Source organism: Oryzias latipes, chromosome 10 (assembly GCF_002234675.1).
Source record: "Oryzias latipes chromosome 10, ASM223467v1".
Classification (NCBI taxonomy): domain Eukaryota; kingdom Metazoa; phylum Chordata; class Actinopteri; order Beloniformes; family Adrianichthyidae; genus Oryzias; species Oryzias latipes.
In genome coordinates this window covers 8424069-8446081 of record NC_019868.2, presented here as the reverse complement: position 1 = coordinate 8446081, position 22013 = coordinate 8424069, and the positions used below count along the sequence as shown (strand labels likewise).

The following is a 22013-nucleotide window of genomic DNA, read 5'->3' as shown; positions in this document are numbered from 1 at the left end:
ATTAACTTTGTTGGTTCACAGAACTTGTTTCCAAAATGCATCAGGCTTGTTTATATGTTTTTTTTTGTGTGAACTCTAAACGTTGAATTTTGTGGCAAAAATGTAGAAATGTTTTTTTATGATTACTCTTCTATGAAGACCATAATTGTACATCTAGTTATAGTGGAACAGTGTGGCACAACTGCAGAGTCTGCCAGGTCTTTCTGGAGAGATGGTGCAGTCTAAATGTGGGTTTTCATTTGCAGCCATAGTGCATCGATAGGACTGTTGACCTCTGATCAGAAGACTGCAGGTTCAATTCCCATCTTGCCTGCCCATGTGTCGAAGTGTCATTGGGCAGGACACTGAACCCCACCCTGCCTCTGGTGGAAGGTTGGCGCCAGTGTTCAGCAGCGGAGCCGCCATCAGTGTGAATGTGTGTGTGAATGGGTTTGTGACTGTAAAGCGTTTTGGGCTTTCGAGGAAGGTAGAAAGCGCTATATAAGTATCCATCATTTACCATTTCTCACAATCCTGTCAGATGCTATGTCTGAGATTTTCCTTTGTCTTCCAGATCTTGCTTTAACTTCCACTCTTCGCATCGACTGCCATTTCTTAATTCTATTCCGAACACAGAAATTCTTATAGCCTTCTCCTTCTTTGTGAGCATCAACTATTTTCAGTTTCAGTGTTGTAGACAATTGCAAAGACTGTTCTCCCATTTCCTCATTGGCTCTTTTCTGAAAAAAGAGACTTTGCAAATATTTTTGTTTCTTGCTAACTATATAGCTTGGGGGCTTCAATTTAGCAGTCAGCGCAGCCGCTTTAAGAAAGTGGCGGATGTATTTTTGACACGTGACTGAGTGACTTGACATGAGTGAAGAAAGAGTCGTATGTGGTGGAGCAAATGCAGTAGTTTTCCAAAATAAAACTTCAATCAGAATTAGAATAAAAATAAAATGGAAAAATGTGGCCTAGTACCAAATCCATATGGACCGGTAGCTGTTAGCGGCCCAGTGGTTGGGGAGCACTGCTCAGGGAAAATCCTTTTATAATCTAATTAAAAATAATTCTTTACCTTATTGCTTAGCTTTCTAATCCCTTCCACCACAAACTCACAACATTACCATTGAAGAAGCTGCAGGGCATGCTATTGTTGTCTCTCACATTACTAACCACTGCAAGTGTCAGTCATTATGTGAAAAATGGGACAGCCTTTGAACAGTCCTTCATATCCACTCCAAAAAAGTGAGTCATAAAACGCTACCACCCTTCAATACCTCTTTTCTAAAGCTTCCTCCAATTAAATAGAAATATAGGATCCAAAAGAAATTCTATAAGAACTTAATCTTCTGCCAATTATGTGTCTTTTTGTCACTTCAGAGTTTGAAGAAAACAACACAAGGCACCTTCTGCAGGGCTCCTCCCCTATATGAAAACTGTCCGTGCAGCTGCATCATCCTTTTAGCACATCTGAGCTCCATTTTCATGACCTTTTTAAAAATAATAACTTGTGTTATAAAGATGAAACAATGCAGACTGTCTTCACTACTTTCATAAAAGGACCAAAAGCAATTCAATTTCCAAACTGCTGACTATATCAAGCAGTACAATTGATCCATGGGGAATTGGAGCTTCATTTGTCCAAAGTTGTTTTTTTCCCCCCAGCAAAACATGGTTAATTTTTAAAGACTTTTTCTGACAAGCTAACACGTCTAAACAACATATCTTCTCAGGTTTTTACACCTGCGTTCATTGCAGACAGTTTTATGTATGGAGTTAGGGGGTCAATTCCATCTTTCCCTTTAGGGAGGGTCTTCCTTCTTTGAAGTGTGCGTTCTGTTTTAGAGGGCAAAGCAAATCCAGTATGATGTGAAATTAGGTGCAAATAAAGTCGGGAAGCAGAGTAATTTAGCTCTGATTTGGCTCATTGATGTCACAGCTACTTGAATGTGTGATCTGCTCATGATGCTTTTAGACTTTGGGGAATACATGATCTCCAAAGAGAACATCTGAAATATGTTTCATGTATTTTATTAAATATAAATAGATATCAGTAAAAAAAAAAAAAAAAGGACACCTTTGAAGATGCTTCGTTTTTGGGGATCACAGACTCTCCTCTTTAATTTCAGAGCATCCATGCTGAGGCCACAATGTTTGAAACTGTTAGGAGGTCAGAGTGTGAAAGATGAACAAATTAAAACAACATCCAGGCGAAGCAGCGGGCCACACAGGTCACTCCACTAATAGAAACAGATGAGGTTTGCTGTGGCCAGTTGGAATGAATGCAAATGCAGAAGCAATGAGGGTACATGATGTCCAGAAATGCCATTCAGTCTGGCCCCACGTGAGTTATTAGTGGCAAAGACCTTAGGATTCTTGGCTACAAATTGAGTCCAGCTGTGATTGTGTCTTTTTTCTTTCTGGAATTGTCTGGTTATTTAGAAAATTCAACAACCGCCAAAACTGTGGCACCCGGTTCACATCCCTATTTGACATTTTGGTTTGTCAAAATTTGACCTTTATTTTGGTAACTCCACACTCTTTACATAAAGTTATGGAAGTTTCTTTGAGTCATAATTCAAAGTAATATGAAATTCTTAATTGATGATTCAATTTGCAATTGGAGCATGCATTTTCAATTGACAATTGAATGTGCAATTCAGGCTTGGATTATGAAAATACATTTCACAACTTTAATTTCAATATTAAAATTTACAATTTAATAGGACAATTTAAAAATTATAAATACATTTAAAAATCTCAAATAAAAACAAAATCAGTTGCATTTTAAATTTCCATGTGTTTTTGATGTCATAATTCAAATGAGAATGCAATTTACAATTTACAATTCAATTTGCAATTTGCCCATTCATTTTGAAATTCCATTTTGCAATTTACCATACAATATTAAAAACAGCGCCCCCTGGTGTGATGCTTTTTCATTTGCATAGCATCACTTTATATGTGTCCAAGTTCAAATCCAAATGCAAACTGTCAGACGTTTGGAGCCAAAGAACACCAACAAGCCAACAGCAAAGGTCATAAAGATTAGCCTGGAATGGATGTGGCCACATCTTTATGTACTGAGATATGACCAGGCATGCACCTCATTTAGCAATTGGTAGCTCTTGAATAGGACCTCAGAGTATTTCATGTGGACATTTTACATAAGTTAAGCAAAACAACAAATGTTGCATCCATGTTAGGGCTAAAAATAAAGAAAAAAATCAATCATATCTAAACTTGTAAATTTATTGCACTTCTACATTTTTACATAATAACATTTGTACCAGTAATTCATTTACCATAACAGACTTCTATAATCTATAAAAGAAAAATAGATTCTCTGTCCATTTGCGTAACCCTTGTGCTATCTTAGATGACCCCACCCTTCCATTGACGTGTTCTCCCTACCATGACAAAGGTGGATAAAGGTGAAAAGATTTCATGTAATCCATGGACACCAGTGAAGATCACATATTGAAAAAAAAGGTTCAGAGCACTGACTAGTGGGTCTAGATGACCCAACTCCCAATGGTAAAGTGCCTAGGATAGCACAAGGGTTAAACATGGCAGGTGAAAACATTACGATCTCGCACAATCAGAGATTTAATTTAAAGATGAGCAAATTCTGAAATTTAAGAGCAGGTTGTGTGCCTCTAGGGCAGTGTTTTTCAACCTTTTCTGAGCCACGGCACACTTTAACCTTAAAAAAATTCCCGCGGCACACCAGCATCCCAAAAAAAAAAAAAAAGAGAAACTCCTAGTCTGTATTGATCTACACTCCCTCCACAATCTCACATGCATTTTTGAGATAATTGTGTCAGAAAAAGCTGGAAACTGCAGCTGTTTTTTTTTCTAAAAAATGCAATAAAGGTTAAGTTAGAATATTTAAAAACAGATTGATGTGTGTTCGTTGTTTCAAGACGTTTAACAACAGATCTCCTTGTGCGCTGTCTATCTCATGACCCAATGCATCATGGGAGATGTAGTGCATAAAACGGCTGGAGATCGTTTCTCTGAGCTTCATTGTTTTGTTAACTTGTTCCACGGTCTGATACCGGATTCTGTCCAAAGCTACACCGCTAAAGACGAGCTTTAGCTGGTATTTTTGTTAGAACTGAGCGACTTTACGAGCTAAATCGGGACAAAGAAGTGAAGACTTTAACCACTTCTGATTGGTCAGACTGATGACATGTGATTAAGCTCCCCAAGAATGATTGGTGGAGACAGTTAAAGGGACGGGACTTTTCCAAAATACAGCCGAAGGTGCAGCTGAATCGCGGTACTGTACCGTCATTCTTATCAAAATGTCTTTAATAAAACAAAATAAACGCAAAGAAAATGTATTTTACATCTTTTATATTCCTAACTACTCAGTGTTTTATCAGGGCCTGTTTGGATGAACACTGGATGACTATTTGGATGAACACTCCTGGAGATGGGAAATGTTTTTAGATCAGTTAATGAGGACAATTTCCCACGGCACACTTGACCATCTCCCACGGCACACTAGTGTGCCGCGCCACACTGGTTGAAAAACACTGCTCTAGGGAACTTCAAATTCCCTTGCGCGTGACTGTATTTGTGTTTTCACTTATATACTGTGTTCTAGTCAACTAAAAAGCCCATCAAGTGCTCCTTAAACTAATTGATTATTATCCCAGCAGTGAGCAGACCTTCATCAAAACTGAAAACTCTGTCCTAGCCTCAATTAAATCAGGAGATGGAAAGAAGTTGATTCTTCTACAGGAAAAGTTGCAACAGTTGGGTATCTATAGTGACTTAGGTAAATCACTTATGAATTCTTGATTCAATTACAATTACATAAGTCTAATTCAATTATCTATTAATTTTATGACAGCAGGGTAGTGAAATTAACACCTTGTCTTATGGATTCATTTAAAAAAAATTGTATTATTGTGTTATCTCAAAAATATGGTCATGTGCCAACATCTCTGCTTTTTTTAAGCAAAAATCTGCATTACAGTAAGTGTTATTGATTTTTCAAAGAAATTTGAATTTTGATCAAAAATTTCTGAAGCTATACCATTGATGACCAAACACTCACCATGAACTTACAATACATGTGTGAAAACACCTGATAGTCTAGAAGAATTTGACAAGTCTGTCTGTCATGACAACTTTTGATATAGTTTCCAAAAAAAAGTTTCCATCCCGATTCACAACAATTTGAATGAAGAAATTCTCAGAAATTAACCTTTGAGATAAATGTTCTTTATATATGTCCTCCATCATCAGAAAAATGCTACAAGGATGTGTTAAAATGGCAAAAACATGATTTCATCTTAGTGGGTCTTCAAGTCTGCTATGATAGATTTTTGAATGGAAACGTGTCGAATTGGGTTTGTGTAACTTCAAGTATGTCCTTCTATAGTGAAGAAGGCAGTGGCCACTTATAGAACTGACCGTTGCTCATTCAGACATGAAGCCGACACATGTGGCTGCCCTTGGATTAATGAAAAACAGTATGTCTCAGAAAAGGGCCAAATTGTAATTTTAACGAGGTGAACACCACTGTCCTTCATGGAAGCCTTGTCAGTGAAAGAGGTCCGAATCCGTACCTGCCCTCAGAGGTCACAATTCAAGCTTGAACTCCATGGCTGTCCACTTTCTAAGACACTAGAAAGAACAACTAAGAACATGAGAAACTTTTTTATTTCTTCTGTTTTTCTCTTTACAACCCAGCCTGATCCATGAGCTACGTTTCCACTGGTTCCCCCACTAAAACTGAGATAATCTCTGAAGTCCCTGCACATAAGAAGAACATTGCCTTTAAAAAAAAAGGGAGTCCAAGGTTGCATCAGCATCGGTGAACACATTCACATTTCATCTTTGTGTAGCCATGGGGGACATCTCCTGTTAAGTCCAAAAATATAATCCTTGTATCCATTTTTTACACCTGCTTCCTACTGTTCAAGGGGCAGAAAAAGAAAGCTAGCATGCATGGTTTTGCAATGAATGAACTCAAAGTATCTGGAGAAAATCCAAACATGCACAGGAAACCCCCCCCCCCCCCCCACGCCCCTTGATGCAGAAAACCCACAGCCAAAACCAGAGAATCAGACTTTGCTGGGGAAATGAATGAAAAGATACCAACATCTGAGGGCACATTCTTCCCCTGAGGTAAAAAAACGAAATCTCTTGTAACCTGGCCTACATACATAATCTGAAGGTTATTTTAAAGCACAACAATCAAACAGGTGTAGTTATCGGTATGCTTGTTTATTCCTGTCATCGGTTTCTAAACGGACAGGAATCTGTGGAGGATAACTGGAAGTCTTCCAGTTGAAGTGAATTGTGAAGATAGAAAACCCTCACACACTCGTTTCTTTAAACTGATGGGACTGCTTCAGTCCCAACAGCTATGATGAACAAATTGGAAGGTTTTACTTGCTAAAAGAAATCTTTGTAATAATCTTTGTAATAGGGGACCAACAATTTTGTGCTGTTGGTTTAATCTATAGGAAGTGGTGTGTGCAGAAAATCCAGTTGGTTTTGATGAACATTTTGGAGGTTGGACTGGTTAAATGTTTAGTAGGGTCAACCAACCAACCAACATATACAAGTTGCTTAACAACTCAAACTAAAGAAGCCAGTAGACCTCAAGCACTAAATCATCTGCAACTAGTGGCTGGAACCACTTCCAAATGACAAATCCCAGCTCAGATGAGTCTCTTTGAAGTTTTTGAACTTGTGTTTAATTTTTGAGTAGAATCTCATGTTGTAAGTTCGTCAAATACCAGAATAACAAACCTTTTCCTGTCTTTGAGTGTTTCTCCTCTGTCTTTTAAACCTTGTGCTATCCTAGGCACTTTAACATTGGGAGTAGGGTCATCTAGACCCACTAGACAGTGCGCTGAACCTTTTTTCTTCAATGATTTGTGATCTTCACTGATGTCCATGGATTACATGAAATCTTTCCACCTTTATCCACCTTTGTCATGGTAGGAATAACATGTCAATGTAAGGGTGTGGTTCATCTAAGATAGCACAAGGGTTAAACCTTTTTCCGCAAGGCAAGAATCTCTTTGAATGGGTTAAGACTATTTTGGTCTCCAGGCCAACTGGTCCAAGTAACTGTGTATTGAGTTGGATGTACAGTGTTCCCTCGTTTATTGTGGGGTTCATGTTCTAAAAACAACCTGTGTTAGGTCAAATTTGCAAAGATGGATTGCAGATGTTTTAAGGCTGTAAAACCTCTCACTGCACACTTTATACACTTTTCTCAGACAAACATGACCGTTTTCACACTTTACTCTCTTGTTTAAACTCTCAAAGTTCAAACAGAGATCTAATTGTGATTTAAGATTTATGTAGATTTGGCAAACTGAATGCATTCTGTACAGGAGACCTGACACGGGGTAGACAAAGAATGCAGTGTGTTGTTTAAAAAAAAAAACATGCAAAGCTGCACTAAAAAAAACAGCAAAACAGCGAAAGGTGAACCGTGATGTAGGGAGTCTCTCTTGCAGATGTCTTTGTATTGTAGTCTGTATAACAAGTGTTTACTGTATGGAACAATGGGCTAAATCAAGAATAATATTTTAAAGTTGATGCCTCTGGATTACTTTTCTAAGCCTTTTCCTGTCAAGAAATTGTAATACAACTTGGAAGTTCTAGTGAAGTCAACATGAGCTTGAGGGTAGTGCAAATGTGCATGACATTTATCCCCTAAACCTTTAAGATTAAAGTTGTTTTATCAAATGAAGATACAGGCATTTTTGGTAAGAAAACTGTTTTCATGATGTAGATGAGATTAGACTGTCACAAAGAAGTATATCTCCAATGAAGCTATTCCAGGAACACATTTAAAAATCTTTTTGGCATGGTAAAGTCATGGAGCAACCATGAAAATGCTGCTTTCCCTGTAATGTAAGCATTTGTGCTCCACCTGCCTAGAGCTAAAGTTGTTTTTTCCCCACTTTATTGATTTCTTTGCCATTTTGGTTTTGGAGTCATGACTTTTTGGAACTGTACCAAACCATTGTAATCCCGTAAATATCACTCACGATCTACCTCACCCTTAACCTGGCGTGACGGAGTTCCAGACAGGCGTCACCTTACAAGACTTTTTTAGATTTTTGTTTTATTGTGTTTTCCACCATAGTTTATTGTCAATTTATAATCCTAAAACTTTAATTTGGAAACCCAGTGATGTTTATTTGTTGCTCAAAATTTCCCTCATGGTTACCAAATATCACAGTTTTTGTTGTATTTAAATTTGGTGATAATTTGTTACCACGCAGCTTCTGTTTTAGTAAGACTAACAAGTTTATAATAGTTGTCATCTCTATAAAATATAATTATGTCATCTGGAAAGAAATTAGCTTCAATAATTTAGATACAGTAGTTCAATAATATACATCATGAACGATATTGGTCCTAATACAGAGCCCTGAGGGCTGGATGTACTGTAGGTCAATTTTAACATAAGGAATTCCAGAAAGTTTAATTTAATTATTTGTAGAGATCAATGGAATGAATCATTTGATTCACTTGATTATAAAAATAGCATAAAATTAATTTGAAATGTCAATAAAAACAATTAAATGAATGTACATACAGACACCATTTGAAACACAAGCATCCACCATTTTCAATCTACGTGTTTTTTTTTTTTTTTAGACAGCCATCACCACAAAGGCTGGTGCACCTTTAACCATGAACGTCTTGAATTATCTGGGACTGAGATCAAAATGAAGAAGCGCCACCAATAAATTAATAAATAACAGAACAGACGCGCAACCAGACCCTCCCCTTGATCATAAGCGCCAACACACCGAGACATTGACCAAAGCCGTCCAGCTGCCTGGAGCAGAGCGCCTGCTGCTGCGCGGACGCCTGTCGCCCCTCTGGACTTGGTGGGAGGAGGGAGAAGTTTCTCCAAGGACAAGACAGGAGCGTCGAGAGAGATGCCTTCCTCTTTCTCGCGAGTCTCTCGAGCTGCGCTGTGGATTTGCTGATTGCTTTAGTCGTGTTTTTTTTTTCCCTTTGCAACTTCTTCAGTGTGAGCAGGGAGAGGTTTTGAGCCAGAGGATGCTCCCACAGGTCGTTTGGATTCTGTACGTCTTGTCTTTCTGCTTTTTCCAAGGAAGCTTCATCAGGTAAGAATTCATGTATCTATGTTCATTGTATTTTGTTGGTTTCTCGGCATCAACTTTTTCTCCGATGGATTTGACGCGTCTGCCGGCGACTCTTTTACGCGAGCGGATGGATGGATGGCTCTCGCGCTTCAGTCTTTTTTGCGCAACAGCTATCTTTTTTACTGTGACAGCTTAAGAAAAAAAACTCCCTCCCAGAAAGCTGCTTTTGTTCATCAATCCCTGGAAACGCGTTGGTGTTGAAAAAAAGTGAGAAGAGAAAGAGCAGTTGTTTTAATTCTTGTGCGTCAGGGCGCAATTTATGGAACACAAGTGTAACAAACACGATTATAATTCCCCTATAAAAGCAGGTGCTGATTAGTGAAAATCAAAAATATTAAACAAAAAATAATCTTTTGTTTCAACGTCTATCTAAATTGTTTATTCTGGTTAAAAGGAAGCTACCTGTAGAGTTTCCACTTGCACCCTGCATTAGAGCAAAATCAAATGCTTTTTAAAAAGAATATTTGGAATTGTACAACGTAAAGTGCAGAGGGAAAATGTTTTTAGTTAGATTTGCAAATACTGTAGTGCAGGTTTGCTATAATTCAAAACCTTCTGAACACAGTAAAGCATTATGTAGTTCGTTTTTATTCTGCAGAATAATGTGTCATCTGCCTTTTTTTCTGTTCATTTCGCTTTAACGCACACATCGTCCACTTCTTCATCCATTCACTCTCTGAGGTCAACCCACAAGCTACTACCTTTTTTCTCCATCTACTCCTCTTCCTCTCCCCGATCTCCTCTTGACCTCTTCTTGGTGGCAGAAAAATAAAACTTTTATGGAAGAGTTTCCTTATTTCATGCCCTGCCACCTTTAGGCTGAAGGGAATTAATTTCTTCATAATCCTGAAGTGGAACAGAGTTGTGACTTCATGAACCCGGGGATGAGGGGTAGCGGCTCTCACCTGGACCAGCAGTCAACTGACAGTACCTCCTCTGAGAAATATGCTCCCCTGCCAGCCTCCCAGCCCGCTGCAATAGGATGGAGTGGAAGCAAGGCATGAGGAAAAAAATAAATGATTGTAGAAGGAGGTTGGAAATAAACGGCAGGCATGAATCCAAAAACGGTGTGGTAATGTTAAGGAAGGGTAGAGAGGGGAACAGATGAGCCAGATGCATTTGAGGAGAGGTGGATGTATTTATCTGGATAAGGAGATAAGTAGTGTGGAGAATGGGGCTTGAGGATATAGAGAAATGGTGCCAACCATGAAGAGAAAGTTAAAAAAAAATTGCTGTTGGCACAAAAAAGAACTCCTGCGAAAAACAGTGGTCTAAACAAACAAATTTAATTAAAAAAATTGTAGGATATGAAGATAAAAACGGAGAAAGCAAATTAGATCAAAGTTATTGGCAGCCAAGAAGTTTAGGAAAAAACAAAAAGAAGAACTTTACAAAAATCAGAAAAAAACGTAATCCGTTCTACACACAGCATTGATTCTTTGAATATGCCTGCTTTTGCCTAAAAAAAACCTTTTAGATGAAAAAAGTGCATTTAAAATGCAAAGTTGTTATGTTAATATATGCACTGACCTCCCTCTTTGCAGTGTGCGCAGTGCGGGTTTAGCTCGTTGGAACTGCCTGCAGCTTTTCTGTTCCATGAAGTTAGAATGGTTGCAGTGTTTGCATTTATATAGGAAGGTTAAGTGCACCTAATATGTTTTCCAAACATTGTTGGTTAATTATATTCAGTGGGAGGCTTGACTTGCAGTCCTGTGAACAGGATGTGTGTTTAGAAGATTGTGAACCATGCCTGGGCGCCGTTGCTTTTTGTCTGTCTGCTGGGATTTTGGAGGGGGGTTGGGTCTTCTGGTGTCCGGTGGAGGAGTGGAGGCTCCGTTGGTTGGGGAGTCTGGATCGGCACCTGGTTGGGTGAAGCGGGCAGGGGCGCTGCATAGTCTCCCTTTCTTGGGCATAGGGGTTTGTGGATGGCGCAATTGGGTGAAAGTCTGGCTTTGCTTGGGGGTGGACTTTTTGCCTGTGCTGGGGATTCTGGCGTGGGGGCAGGATGGGCTGCCCATCTGCACCTGGGACTGGGATCACTCCTTCTCTGGCCCTGGGGCGGGTAGCAGTCAACCTTCCACCCACGGTTGCTCCAGGTGACACCTTTGATGACTGGGGTGGTGGTGGTTGGTCCTGTCCTGGGGGGCTGTCTGTTGGAGGGGGGTATACTAAATGTACAGGGACCTGGAGGTTTGGCGGGTTGGGGTCTCCACTGAGGTATTCGATGGGGGCCCTGACTGGTCGGGCTGCCTTGGTCCTGTGAGTCCCTGACCAGAGCTCTCACTTGGGTACAGGGCCTGGGCTTGTCCCTGGGGACGGCTATCTTTTGGCTTCTCTCTCTTTGACGGGCGGTGTTAGGCCTGGGGGATTGGCTCTCCTTGCTATGGGGCCCTGTGCTTGGGAGACTGGGGCCCAATGCTGGGGAGGGGGGGCTAGTTGTTTTACCAATCAGGGGTCAGTCTGCTATCTATCCCTGATCCACCCTCCTTCCTCCTACAACCACTTGTTAGGGCGATGGGGAGAGGAGGGGGTCAACATGCAAAGCGCCTCCGGGGGGTAGCTACTTTTAAGTTCCCCTCCACCCCCATGGAATTAGTGTACATTAGGCATGCAGAACCCTTGGTAGGTGGGGTGCGTGGACATCACTGCCAGCAAGCAGGAGATGTCTTCTCAGCGCCTCACCTGCCAAATTTAACTGCACCTTAGACATTTAGGGCCTCTTGGTGGGAGGGTGTTTGGACATCAATGTGAGCAATCAGGCGAGGTCATCTCAGTGCCCTACCTGCCAATTTTAATTGCACCCTTTATTACACACACAGGGAGCCGGTTTAGCTCGTGCTGGTTTGCGGCGCCTTCCGTCCGTGAAACCAGGGTTCGACTCCGGGGTGCTCCCTGTTCTCTGCTTTTGTGCCGGTCCCAAGCCCGGTTGCTTTGAGAGGGTTGCGTCAGGAAAGGCATCCGGCGTAAAACATTGCCAAGTTTACCATGCGACTCGTTCGCTGTGGCGACCCCTGATGGGAAAATCCGAAAGGGAAACAACATTACACACACCCTTTACCCCTCAACGATATACACTTCAACGCACACACAAAAGAAAACAACACAACGGGGACAGTGTCCCTTGGTGGCTTGCATTCTGGGTCAGGTGGACCTCTCTCCATGCAAGTTATCCAGCGGGACCATGAACCGGGTGTCATATCACATCTTAGCCGGAGGGTGTCCATGTCCCTGTGGTGCGGGTTTTAAGCCTTGCCCTCGAGCGATGGCCCCCTGCAAAATACCAACTGTGGGGGGGCCTGATCAGGCAATGTTTACTACGCTCTTCAGGGACCCCCACCTCTCTTGGGCGTCCTCCTCATGGCCGGAGTTGATCGGCCCCTGTCTTGCTCTCGAACCGACCTCCCACGGGGTGGGCGGGTGGTTTCCCTGGAGCGTGGTGCGGGTCTCCCTTTGGGGGCCCTGGCTGGTACCTGGGATTGGGAAGGGGGTGGTGAGGTGCTCGTCATGTAATGTAATCTGAGCAATTTGGATTCACTGCAACCCCAAATTGTTTTTATTATAAAGTAATTTTTTTTACATATCATTTTCTTTAAAAATGTATTGTGTAACTTTGTAGGAGTCAACACACTAATACATATTCAATATCTAATTTAATCCATTGGAAAAACAATGGGATTCCATTTGACATTAAAACGATAAAAACCCATCAATAACACCTATTGCAAAACTACTTAATCTAACAACTCACATTCTTCATAGTCATTGCTTGTAGATGTTGCTGTTAGCAGGAAGCATTCCCAGTTGAAGTCAGAGGTACAGCAGATCTGAAGAAGCTTCTAACTAAAGACACTTTGGCGATGTCTGAATTCCCTCATTATTCCATAACTACTAAAAACTATCTAGTGCCCTGGATTTTAACAGCAGTTTGAACACTATGCTCACTACTTGTTTTTCTTATTCTTTTTTTTTTCTTAAACTTGTCCTGTCTAACAGCTTAGCAGAAAGATAAGAGCTGAAGGCTTCTTGTGTTGGACATATTTTACTGTTACATCAGGGGTGTGTGGATCTTCTGACACACAAAGTGTGTATTTGAATAAACACCTTTTGGAATTTATGATAGACTTTATTCATATTGATTACAATTGTATCCCTTTTTTTTCCGTTGGACCGGACAGAAAAGAAAAAAGGAAAAAATGAGAGATGTTAAGGACAGGGGGTAATGGCACAGAAGAAAGAAGAAAAGGGGAGTTAAGGAAATCTGGAGGATAATTTCAGCACATCCGCAACAGACAGACAGACAAAAGTGAAGTAAAACAAGAGGGAGGCATTGTAACTGAATATGAGAATTACCAAAAGCCAAATGAGATACAACTCTGATTACACAAGTGCTTCTTCTAACTGTAGAGTAAGGGATGACTTAGACTGGGCAATGTGTACTGCATATATGATTGACTCCAAAGGACGGTATGTTAGGCAAGTTTAAAAACTCTGCTTAAGCAAATTGTGCCAAGGTTGGTTTGGATCTGAGCATAGTTCTGAGAACTCTAGCATGGTACAGTTGTGGTGCAATCTCTAAATATGTCAGAAAGTGATTCTGTAAAGCTGTCATTTCAATCACATGTGACAGTGTGTCATGTCTCAATTGCTCAAAAAGACTAAACAACCACACTGTTAACCAAACTGCAAAAGTTTCCAAAAGAAATGAGAAATCAGAAATAGTCAATTACCCATTTAGCTCTGTCAAACTTTACAAGCTTCTCTTCTTTCCCGTTACTAGCAGTTGCTAAATGAATAAAAAGTGTGCCCCTTACACATCATATAGACATGTGTAGTTGCATCCTTACTTGGGCGTGGATGCTATGGACAATGTAAGCACTTAGATTTTCTTGCTAGAACACTTTTTTTCCCGGCTCTACTATCATGCAGGTACATCAACACATCTCTCACCGAGCAGCTTTTCTCTTAAAATGTAAGTGCAAAGTGTCATCAGGCTTGGATTTGGGTTAATTTGGTTTATAAAAAAAAAATAATTGGACATTACTGGGCTGCAGAAACCAGGCTTCAGGTTTACATGACATGTAAAGACTCACTACAATGTAAATAATGTTTTTGGTGTTTTTAACATGTTGCAGCCTTTTTCTCGTGATGGAGGACATAAATGAAGAAAATTCAGATTAAAACTTAACCTCTGAGGATTTTTTTATTCAAATCATTGTGAATCAGAAACAGAAAAAAATGTTTAGATCGAAAATGCTTGTGGTTGTTACGTACAAACTACAATCAGCAAGCCACAAACTCCCTGGTAAGAAAAAGGTAAATCCACACAAAAAAAAGTTGTAAAACAGAAAAAAAGGGAAAACGTTTTGTTACTTTGAGTGTGCGTTTTATTGTATATTTAAGATATTTTTTAACAACAGTGTCTTTAACCCTCGTGATTCCATTTAAAATATTTCTCTTATTTTTCTGTCTTATTAAAACAAACATCTGAACCAAATAGGATCACAGGAGTGTGACTGAACTACTGCAAAAAAAAAAAAAACATGAAAAAAACAAACCACAAGTGTCTATGTTTTCTGGTTGACTGATCTTTTTCTGTTTATTGCAAATTGAGAGCAAACCTCACAATTTTGTCTAAAAAAATCTCATAGAGGTCCTCAACCTGCAGCAGGTTAGAAGGAATCCTTTTCCTTTGATCTCTAAAATGTCCTTGATAACCCTTGTGCTATCCTAGGCACTTTAACATTGGGAGTTGGGTCATCTAGACCCACTAGACAGTGCACTGAACCTTTTTTCTTCAATGATTTGTGATTTTCACTGGTGTCTATGGATTACATGAAATCTTTCCACCTTTATCCACCTTTGTCATGGTAGGGAGAACACGTCAATGGTCATCTTGACCCCATAGGATAGCACAAGGGTAAAATCAACCATAGTTGATGATAAACCAAAAGTCACCACAACCTGAAATGTGAACAGAAGTAGTGTGACAAGAATTAAGAATGTGACAGGCAGCCTCAGTTTGAACATGAATGTTCCAGGCCAACGGAGGATGTAATACTTTTTGAAATCTTCAGTGTATTTCTGACATGTTCTGTTTCTCATGTGAATATTTAAATATGTAGCGTACTGGCTCATGTACTGCTACGGCAAATTAAAATGCCTTATTTAAACTCTAAACACCTTTTGAAGAAAAAGTCTTAAATAGTTTTTCCTTTCATCCATTTTTTTGTTTGAATGGGGTTACAAAACATTTTTCACCCCCAGTCTGCAACAGCACAAATGAATGCAGTTTTGGTGAATTATTCAATATTTATAGAATAAATTATGATCAGGACATTTCTGCAACAGTTGCAAACAACAATAAGTTGCAGTTTCTTTAAATTTTGCTCTAAGACAGCATTCTGAGAAAAAGGAGTTGGATGAAGTCAATGCTGAACAGAACCTCTGCCTCAAATTATGTACTTTAGGAAAAATGTTTTAGTCTTGTTTTTGTACTGATCAATCCATCAAAGTTCTAGAGGAAAAACGAGCAGACGTGACGGATTATACTCAGCAAGCTATTTAAAAACGGTGGCTTTTTTAGTGATCTGCTGCTGCTACTCTGAAGGCTGTACACACAGGCATTCTGCTTCAGTGAAATCAGTTCATTCTCATATGACTTGGATGTGAGTGTGTGTGTGTGTGTGTGTGTGAATCTAATTTACCCAACAGAAAATCATCATGGGGATGATTTCCGTGAGCCAATGAGACGGAAGCAGAGTTAACTGAAGGTCAAAAAAAGCAACCACTTTTGCAGGATTTCACTTTTCTACACCCACTTTTGGCCATAATAGTTTGAGACTTATGGTAGGGAGGCTGGAACTGAAAACAAAAATAAACCTTGGCAGTCTTGAACAGGTCTGATTTTTCCAAGGTCTGATTTTTAAAAAGTTTTTCCCCCAAAAAATGTTTTATTAACAGTCAGCTTTCTATGCAGGACCGTGGGCTAGTATTCCAGAGACAGTAAATAAGAACACTGAACTACTTCATTTATCTCTTCTAGTACTTTTTCAACCTTAATCGAGCGAACTTTGTTTTTGATCAGTCATAAAACCATTAGTAAATATGGTGAATACTTTTCTGATGCTTGTTGTTACTTTGAGAGGCTTCCATTTTGGAATTACTGTACTTTACACACTATAGGGAAATTTAGATAATAAGGTGCGCCGTCAATGAATGCTCTATTTTTAAATTTGCATCATATAAAAGGCACATCATACCATTAGGTGCATTAGGTGAGACAATAGAGTCAGATACAAGTCCATCAGTCAGTCTGACTATAAATGTGTTCACAGTTATTCTAATTCTTGTGAGTGACACGTTACATGTTAGCCCTGTTACCATATTCACAATACTTGTAACTCCCACACTCGTTTGCAACACGTAAAAAATCAGACTGATACCGCTAAAAACAAACGTTACAAACTGTGATGCTAACTCCCAACCTTGTTAGTAATATGTAAAAAAAACACGGTCTAACACGCTACACATTGGCCGCATTGGCATATTTACAGAAACACCTAACCTTGTTTGCAATACATAAACATTTTTTGACAGAGCATGTACCTCTCATAACCACTTGGCAAACAAAACCAGAATTAATTAAAACTAAAATGGATTTCGACTCGCTGCCTCGGTGCAGAAAAAAGGGATGCTACAATATTTATTAAGACTCAAGACAATTCACAGTCCAATTGATAAAAAAAAGTGATTAGAACTTAACTAAATAAAAATTATAAATGCTGTAGCGGAGGGAATGACCTAATGGTAGGCTTCTTCATTATCTGACGAGAAAGGATAGGATTTAAACATTTCAGCAAACTAAAAAAGTTTATCATTTCCTTAAAATAAAACACTTTTACAAGAAACTATTATAACAAAACAAATAAACCTCCAGAACAAAATTTCTTCCATGTGAACACTTTTCTGCATCATCTATTATAATTTTCCTGTACATTTTGCCTGGGCGAGGTAACCAGAGTGTGGTCATACATGACCGCTTCTGCAATGAACCTTGGAAGAGTTTTGCAGGACAGCTGGCAGAAATGCTGGCTTGCAAAAAGGATGAATAATGGTGTTGTCTGCATTAGAGCTTTTTATGCACATTTCTGTTTGACAGAGGGCACAGTCCTGTGTCTCCAAAGCGTCAATGTGGACACGCCTCACAATCTGCATGTGTTTGACTGTGAGTGTCTGTGTACTGAAATCTGTCTCAGTACAAAAAGTTCTCTGGGAAGTTACTGATAGACTCTGATGAAAAATAACCCTCATTGTAAATATCTAAAATGTTCAGTTAAGGAGTTGCTGGGTTTTAAATATTTTTTTGTTTTGTCCGAATTTCAAAATAAATAATAAAATAGTTAGACATAACAAACAGACATAAAATAAAAAATAATTGCTCAAAAAAGGAATGGGTAGAAGAAAACATTTTTACACCTTTAACATCCAGCATTATTTACATAATACTGTGGCTTAAAGCAAAAAACTCTGGAGTAAATAAACACAATTTGATATCCTGAACTTTAAAAAGCTCAATTCAGTCGGGACCTGTGATAGCTTTTAATTTAATTTTTCACTCCCGGTTGGTTTTTTGATCAAATGTAAAGAATATAATATCTAGAGGCTGGAAAACAGCAGAAAAAAAAGGTCTGGAAAGATTGTACATTAAAGGTCTTGTGAGAAAATGCCTGAAAAAGAACAATTTCCTTTAAATACAAAGAAAAAGGGGTAAAAACGTAAACTATAAATAACAGAAATTAGAACAGATTACATCTGACGGTGAAAATTAAATCACAATTAAACTTGTCAGTAAGTTTCCCTTGTTTTGTATTGTCACAGCCAATTATTTGGCTTTTTGGACACACCAAAGTGCCCAAACCCTCATTTATCCACAGAGTAGTTCAGGAAACGCGCTGCCAGAGACCGTGCATTAAAAAGGAGAACAGATGGGATGTTCACGTGCGTTAATGAGTAAAAAATGAGCCACGCAGGAGAGCAGCCATGTAGCTCTGGAACCGCCACAATCCTCCACAGTAGTAGTGCACCTATCAATTAACATTAATACCTCGGGACAGACACACTGAAGAATTCATTAAAAATGAGCAAAAGCCCTTTTTTGTGTTTTTAATTCTGTTGAGAACATGTCGAAGATGTAATTATGCCAAAACTCGTTTGAACCAAATAATTAGACTTTTTTTGCTTCATAACTTGCCAATTTTGCAAAGTAAGCGCCACCGCAGAGCTCAGATCCCTTTTGTCTCCAGCAACATTTAATAAAAACCCACTGTCTCAATCCCTGTCAAGAAAGCTTGAAACGGATTTGCCCATTGCCACAAAGGACATTAGATCTGTGATTGGATATATGGTGGAGGTGACAGCTCGCTGATGGTCTCAAGCAGTCTGCCAGGGTCTTCACTGCTGGCCTGACACTTCAGGCTGAGAGATGTGAGTGATTGTTTCCTGCCCGTTTTAATCAAACCACATGTGACCTTTCGCAGTTTCTGTTCCATCAAATGTTCATAACAAGCTCTTCTGTGCCACCACAACACACAAGTGTGCTGTTATAAAGATACACATGCAGGAGGATGCAACACCTTAAATATTCCACTTTCCTATTTTTTCTCTAATTGAAATCACACCCTGAGTTAAAATGTAATTATAAGGGACACCTTAAAATCTCATTTTTAACAGTGAAGGGGAGGTGGGTATCTCTCAACGTCTTTTCTTGTTCACACCAAATTGTGTTTTCATTAGTAACTGCTGCTGCCAGCTGGAATCAAAACCCTGAGTGACTGACTGAATAATAAATGCATCGTGGGGTGATGTACGCATCTCAGAGTTAATGCTTGAAGACGTGCAGCCGGCTAACATGAAGCTGAAATGCAACATTGCTCGGCCTGTAACTTGTTTTCCAAAGACGAGTTGTGAAAATGATGAAAGACGACGTTACTGCTTATACTGGCGACCTGTCTCTGCTGTCAGTCGATATCCGAGGTACCAACAAAGAGAGCGCAGACATCCCCTTTTTTGCTTCTGAAAAAGTCAGCAATGAGTCAAATCTTTTATGAATTATCACATAAGTGTACCAAGTGAATGCTTTTTTAAACTCATGTTAATTCATTTTAGATGTGATTCCATTAAGGCTGATTTCCACTGGTCCACCTGCGGTGCGTCTCCACTGCATTGAGACAAAAAATACAACTTTCATTGCCTCCGTGGTGTCTGCAGTCCAATACCGGCCCTCAGCACCGCAATGCTTTACACTGGAGTTCTATTCCCAATACGTCTATGCGTATATTTCTTTTTTTTTGGCCAAAAGCTGGGGGACCGAAAAACTGGTCCGGGTTTCAAAATAAATCCTTCCGTTGTACTTTATAAAAATTTTTTATAAGACCTAGTTTCATATTTACGGTGAGGTGCTCACGTGATAATGAACGTTAACACAGCAGAAAGTTTAACACTTGTGCTATCTTAGATGACCCCACCCTTAGATTGACGTGTTCTCCCTACCATGACAAAGGTGGATAAAGGTGGAAAGATTTCATGTAATCCATGGACACTAGTGAAGATCACAAATCATTGAAGAAAATAGGTTCAGAGCACTGTCTAGTGGGTCTAGATGACCCAACTCCCAATGTTAAAGTGCATAGGATAGCACAAGGGTTACTGGTAGATGTTCGAAAACATAACACAATTTTTGACACAAAACATTTATTGTACAAGGACTCAGTTAGGAAGGAGAGGGCATGCAGTTTGATCATTTAAGTGTTGGAGGAGCGAAGACAGCAGGACGAACTACTTTACTCTGAGGTGACATGACCAACCCCTCCTCCGGGATCCAGCGGAGAAGGGGGGATGGACCGGCGACGCAGCGGAGTCAATGTAAAGGAGTCGTTGTGAGACGGTCTTCTCAATGCAACAGGGACGAGATAGACCAGTGTAAATTCAGGGTAACACAGTTTACTTTGTATATTGCCATATTTGGTCGTTATTTGAAGAGGAAAAATACGGTCAGGGACCCAAATGCTTTTGCGTCTTACTTGCTCTAAGAATAACAGTATAGATTACGATGTAATCTGTTGGACACTTAAGCCTTAGTGACATTCACCTGTATTGGGGGTGTGACCTGTACGGGTGCTGCGGGTTTTTGGGTTGTCCGGGCTGTGGAGGCTCCTAGAGAGGAGCGTCTGCCTCTTAAAGGGAGCGCAGGCGTGTCTTACAATTCCCTTGAGGCTTGTACGGTCTCCTTAAGGGATGTCATGAAAATGGAACATACCATGCGTGTGGTTAATGTAAATTGAAGTATTTTTAAGAATAATATCAGTTACGTGCACTTATGACGTGCAGGTAATGCTGTTGTATGATGCTCTACGCCACACTCTAGTTGTTAGTAAGGTGCGAGTACTGACCACAGAGAAATGCTTCATGCACAGTGATTGCAAGAGACACAAAAGTGCATGTAGGATGTCCACACAGTACGGGTCAATAGTGTAATTTCCTGATTTCTAACAGTCAGGCCTGTGTCTCACCTACTTCATTCTTATATACCCCAACATCCTGACACTTGCAGCATGCCTGTAGAAAAAATGTGCATGCACATTTTCACTCTACAGGCTCACCAAGAGGTCTACAAACTTGACATTTCATGTGGGCCACCGTGTTTCCCGTACAGGTTTGCTTTCTCTCTTTTTGTATCAGTCTTTGTGGTAAACTAGTGTTTTACATCAATCAATCAAGCAATCATCAATCAACTTTATTTATAAAGCGCTTTAACACAATTAATATTGAGCAAAGTGCTATACATTAAAAGCTAAACGTAATGAAAAACAGATTGAATTATTAAGTGCATAAAAACACAAAAGCAAAATAAAACAAAAGCATGAAGGTAGGAACATAATAAAAGAAAGCATTGACGGTAAAAACATAAAACACAATAAAATGTTAGCATAAAATAGAAGGCCAAACTAAAACTGAAACAAAACAAAACAAAATAAGATTTTTAAATACGTTTTAAAAAATGGACGGTAAAGAGTCTTATCTAATATTTAGCAGCACAGATAAAAAAGGCTCGGTCCCCCTGCATTTCATTTTAGATCCGGTACGTTAAGAAGAAGCTGATCAGCTGACCTAAGAAACCGGCTGGAGTGTAGGGAGAGGTAAGGTAAGCAAGAGCTCAGCAAGGTAAGGTGGGGCGACACCACTCAAAGATTTTAAAACCAATAAGTGAGTCTTAAAGTGAACTCCAAAAAGAACAGGCAGCCAGTGAAAGGAAGCCAGAACTGGTGTGATGTGGTCCCTCTTTCTTGCTCCGACCAGAGACACAAGCATCAGGTTTTTCAAACAAGCTGCAGACGTGAGAGGGACGACCGGCTGACCCCACATGTTATTTGGGCACAGCAGATTATCCATCATCATGTTTGAATCGTTTGTTTATTCTCATACTAGTAATAATGATCCAAAAGGAAAAGCAAATCTTTAAAGACAATGACATTTTTATAAATTTTCTTCGAAAATCAGAATAGTTTTCACTCTACAATGAAATAAATATGGTAACGTTGTTGTCATCTTTTCATTATTAGCGGCTTTTTTGAACAGAATTCCAATACTGTGTGAACAGTTCTTATAGAGGCTGCTGGAAAAAGTGTAATCTAATGCAGGCCTGAATGCAGCGGCAGCCTTTAGATCTCGGCTGGATTGTGATCTGCTGGACCAGAAATACTCGAAGAGTTCACTAAATGTGAGCATTACATCTACATTTTTTTATGACTTGAGGGGAAATTTGAATTCCCAGCAATCTTGGAGCAAAACCCTAAAATTATATGAGCA

At 39.6% G+C, this 22013-nt stretch overlaps 1 protein-coding gene across 3 annotated transcripts in view; it reads left to right on the top strand.

The window, feature by feature from the left end:
- The first annotated feature begins 8625 nt into the window (after positions 1-8625).
- The window catches only part of LOC101156095 (glycine receptor subunit alpha-4-like), a 72908-nt gene continuing 59520 nt past the window's right edge, over positions 8626-22013 (top strand). For 2 of the 3 annotated variants that reach the window (XM_020706424.1, XM_020706427.1), the window contains exon 1: positions 8626-9110. In XM_020706424.1, the coding sequence (XP_020562083.1) occupies positions 9043-9110 (68 nt within the window). In that variant the 5' untranslated portion in view covers positions 8626-9042. The remainder of the gene's footprint in view (positions 9111-22013) is intronic. The other variant, XM_011479898.2, reaches the window with a different exon arrangement.